This window comes from Zingiber officinale, chromosome 10A, assembly GCF_018446385.1.
Source record: "Zingiber officinale cultivar Zhangliang chromosome 10A, Zo_v1.1, whole genome shotgun sequence".
In the NCBI taxonomy this organism is placed as follows: Eukaryota; Viridiplantae; Streptophyta; class Magnoliopsida; order Zingiberales; family Zingiberaceae; genus Zingiber; species Zingiber officinale.
The window spans coordinates 28,996,747-29,001,166 of NC_056004.1; the positions used below are offsets into that span (position 1 = coordinate 28,996,747).

A 4,420-nucleotide genomic window follows, 5' to 3' on the forward strand; every position below is an offset into this window, starting at 1 on the left:
TCTGATGTTATTTTTTTGCTTTTCCTTAGGAAGACACTCAAGTGCCTCTTTGATAATTTTTAGGTTCATCATTAGCTTGAGAATAACCATGTAAAGCTCATTTTCAATTATAAAATGCTTTCAAGGAGTTTTTAATGAAAGCTACTTCTCAATTAAGGATTCCTTCTTTCACCAATCAAATTGGCTCAAATTAATCATTTATTTTCCCACTGAATTGAGATGATGCACCTGGTTGCTTCTTTCACCAATCAAATTGGCTCAAAATAACAATTAATAATGACCTGGTTTCATGAGGAGAAATCGCAAATTGAGCTAGAATTGAGGCTTTTGGAAGCTCTAGAAATGTATCCTCCTTCTCAATTACAGGGTGAGTAGGTTGATCCTACACTTTGTGGTTGTAAAGCTTAAAATTTTCACATTTTGAAGGTTGTCTACTGCTTTTCTTTGTGTGGCAATCTTTGTTGACGCTCAATCAATAAAATTAAAACGATTTGAACTACTTGCTCTAGTTTGGAAATTGTTGTTGTGATCCTGGATTGAAGAAAGGTGATTAATTGGTGTCTTGTCAGGAGAAAATTACTAGTTAAACTTCCATAATCCCTGATTTTCTGTATGTAAACTAATTTAATTGTTTTTTCCTTTTCAATGCTGAACCTAATTTGAAAGGCAAACTATCTTTACTGCACTACGTGGTCGTAGTGTAGCTGGTGATGATTCAAGTTCAGCGTGACAAACTTAAAACTGATCACTCTTACTGATGAATTTATGATATCTAAAGTTCCTTCATCCAAACGAATATTGTTACTCAGTGTTCAAATAGTTAATTGATCGCTACCAATCTAAGTGTCTGTTATATGATGAATATAGAATTTTGACATATATAATTATTAATATTGAATGGACCATTAACTATAGGATTTCACCATCATTTTGTTCTTTATGGGCTGATGGAATATCTGATGAAGAGGTTTGATGAATTTGTTTATACCGGTATTGATAATTTTGTGCAAGATTTTCAGATTGAATAAAAAGATCTTGAAACATAAAATTTGTTCATTCTTTGCAGCTTTGATAGACAGCTCACATCGGAGGAAATATTGCAGTTGTTGGATCGCTTTTATAATTTAGAAGCAATGGTGAGAAGAATCCCTTTAATTTAGTCTCTCCATCTCTCTCTATTTCAGTAGTATTGTTATTTAAAAAAGAAAGGTTTTGTTGGTAGTTGAAGTTTATTACTTCTCAATTTCACCATTTGCAGTAGCATGCAATGCAGATGCTAAAAACAGGCAATCTTTTGTGGCATTTATTGTATTATTATCAATGTTATATTTATCCCGACATCAACATTTTGTTGTTATTAAAAAAATTAACCGTTTCCATGAGACAGATGACTACTAACATATATGGTATATATGATGGTATGACGGTATTTTACCGATACCATGCCGACATTTCAATATACTGAAATTTTGGTATACCGAAATGTCGGTATGATATCGATATCATTTTTTAGAATACCGAATGTTTCGGTACGGTATACGGTACTCGGGTTTCGATACGGTATACCGTACCGACCCAGGCCTAGTTCTAACAGCATTTTTTTTTATCATTTAAATGTAATATTAAAATATATTTGAAAGTAATTTTGTGATTGGTAAACATAATATACATAAAATAATAATATTTTCATGATAAAGAGTGGACTGATTAGATGGAACGAATAATGTAATTGATGCGGTGATAATGAGAGGTTCATCCTCACAATTATGGTGGAGGTCAAAGGAAATCAAAATCAAGGTGGTCAACGTATAGATGGCATCGTCCGATCGAGCGAAGCATGCCCCGACCGGGGAAAAGGCTTCGACCCGCCGTTGCCTTTGTTACGAAGAGAAGTCAAAACAACCGACGCTCAAGGGAGACGATGTGCAGAAGTCGAGCCGAGCGGCTACCCCGCTCGGCCAAACTGCAGAGCTTGATGTGGGCAGAGTTCGACTTCGGCCGAGCGGCTACCCCGCTCGGCCTGGCAACAGGCCTCAGCAGTGACAAAGTGGACCTTCGGTTGACAAACATACTGAGGAATAGCGAGGTTCTAGCCGACCAGACGGGGCACCAGAGCAGCGGAAGGTCGGTCGAGTGGCCAACCCATTCGGCCTAGCAGTACACTCTCTCTGATATCCATCGACATCCTTTTGGGAGTTAGTATCGCCGACACCGAACATGGACAGCTAGAAGATCGCATGGCGGAAGCTTCCACTATCACTTCAGAGATATGCTCGGCCCGTTAGTGTACTGTATCAGGGATACTTTACTAACAAATCTTTTCAGGGAAATCTTTAATACGCGTGCTCGTCTTGGGAAGCATGCATGCACGCACGCTACTGGAGTTTTATATAAAAGAAGGGGGGGGGGGGGGGGCCAAGCATCGGTAGAGGTAGGCGATATTCACTATTTGTATTACAGTCTTCTTGTTGCTCCGCATTCCACTTTATCGTCGGTGACTGACTTGAGCGTTAGAGTGTCAATGTTGAGGACCCCTTCCCTGGCTCGACATTGACGTAATTTGTGTTATAGGTTCGAGCGGAGTCTACAGGTGGTCAGTGGGAGCGCCACATCCCCGATTTTATGTCTCTTCAACTTTCAAAAAGGATCATATGTAAAAATTGTGCACTATCTACAAATGGACTGTGACTCGCATCACTTTGATTGCGGCAAGGTTGTGTAGAGTGACCGCCTGAAATGGTTTAGCGTGACGTAGAGAGTTGGTGTGAAAGAGGAAACTAGGGTTAGGGTTTTTATTTGCGTCCAAATTTTGGAAGGCTCGGCATATTTTAATCATATAATAAATAACTCGTATTTTTATCTTTACCATACAAATCATACCAAAGAAAAACGATTTTATCTTACTTTACTAAATATCTTCGTCTAAAACATTACTATCACTCAAAAGCGGTGCCTAATGGTTTAATTCTTTGGATTGAACTTTACTAAATCATTATAATAAATAACTCATACTTTTATCCTTACCATAAAATCATACCAAACAAAAATTATTTTATCATACTTTACTACATATCCTCATCTAAAATATTATTAACACTCAAAGTTATAATTCATCAATAATCCTATCATACAAACTAAGCGATGCCTAATGGTTCAATTCTTTGGATTGGCCCATGTGACCACTCTAACTAAGTCAGTTGACTTGTTTAATTCATTCGGCTTGATCAACCCAATTGATCCAATTCAGCATACTTGAACAACTCATCATACCAACTGAGATGAACTAACTCATTCCTACATGGATGCATAATTTATAGAGGATGACAAATTTATTATAATATGGTAGAGACTAATTTCTAATAGGTGCATGTTTTCAGAAAAAAAAAACTCCTTTAATTTCACTCCTATCTACTTGGCGGTCAGCTATAAGTTGATCCTATGATTTACTTTTCTTCACATAACTTAGGAACATACTATAAAGTATGCTTGGGATGAGCGTAATCATTTTTTACTATAATGAAACGGACAAACTCAGCATACCTAGAACAATTAACACACAAATTGATCAAACCAATTGATCCACCAGATTCAACTATATTGGTCTGACTCAATACACCCATTAGAGCATCCACAATGGTGGGAGCTCGATGAGAGCTCTTTTATTACTACATCCGTAGCACGTCACGAGTAAAAAATCTTACACATCTCTCCACTATCAAAAAAATTTCTCAACAACTTTTTCATGGGTCCCATATTTTTTACATCCTTACACCATATATCTCTCCTAATTAACACCTCCATTATCACATTTAAATTAAAACATATTATTTTTATATATAAAAAAAAATAAAAATAAAAATAAAAAGAGGCTCCTTGCCGAATGGGAAGAGCTCCCTCCCACTATGGGAGAGAGCTCCCTCCATATTCACCATATCAGCTGTGGGAGCTACGATAGGGCTCCCATCGTGGATGCCCATAGGCTCAAAGTGACATACGTCTAATTTAATTTGCTTGCTTGAATTAATCAAAGCGCGATAGAATGGAAAAAGATTTACTAAGAGAAAATTGACTTCAAAATAATTTCCTATCTATCAAACACTGAAAAAAAAATTCTAGAAAACGATTTTACCAAACAAATAGAGTCTACTATTTTTCTCCAAGTCACACACCAGTCAAGAAGATTAACACATTCGTCGTCCCAGCACTGTCTGATCAGACAACTATAATTTTGACATAAATAATGCCCTTGTTTGCTGCCATTTTTGATCACTGACATAGTGACATGCACATAGGAGCTAACAAGTTAGTCACGTATACACTTGAGAAAATAAGGCGTCTACATTACAATTGACTTAATTCTCTGCTTCCGTCGATATACGGATTGAGTAATTAATATGCAGAGAAGCAAAAAGGAGAGGTT

At 36.9% G+C, this 4,420-nt stretch overlaps 1 protein-coding gene across 1 annotated transcript; it reads left to right on the forward strand.

Moving 5' to 3' along the window:
- The first annotated feature begins 276 nt into the window (after window positions 1-276).
- LOC122026562 lies at window positions 277-1,160 on the forward strand. Its single transcript, XM_042585300.1, has 3 exons — window positions 277-367; window positions 916-967; window positions 1,067-1,160. The coding sequence occupies exons 1-3, from the start codon at window positions 277-279 to the stop codon at window positions 1,158-1,160; spliced, it is 237 nt and encodes a 78-aa protein (XP_042441234.1).
- Window positions 1,161-4,420: the final 3,260 nt, after the last annotated feature.

Bases quoted from the DNA above. Each gene is read 5' to 3' on its own strand.
- LOC122026562 (XM_042585300.1), top strand. From the start codon at position 277: ATGACCTGGTTTCATGAGGAGAAATCGCAAATTGAGCTAGAATTGAGG. The intron at 368-915 runs GTGAGTAGGTTG...CATTAACTATAG, and splicing joins TCCTCCTTCTCAATTACAGG to GATTTCACCATCATTTTGTT. The intron at 968-1,066 runs GTTTGATGAATT...CATTCTTTGCAG, and splicing joins ATGGAATATCTGATGAAGAG to CTTTGATAGACAGCTCACAT.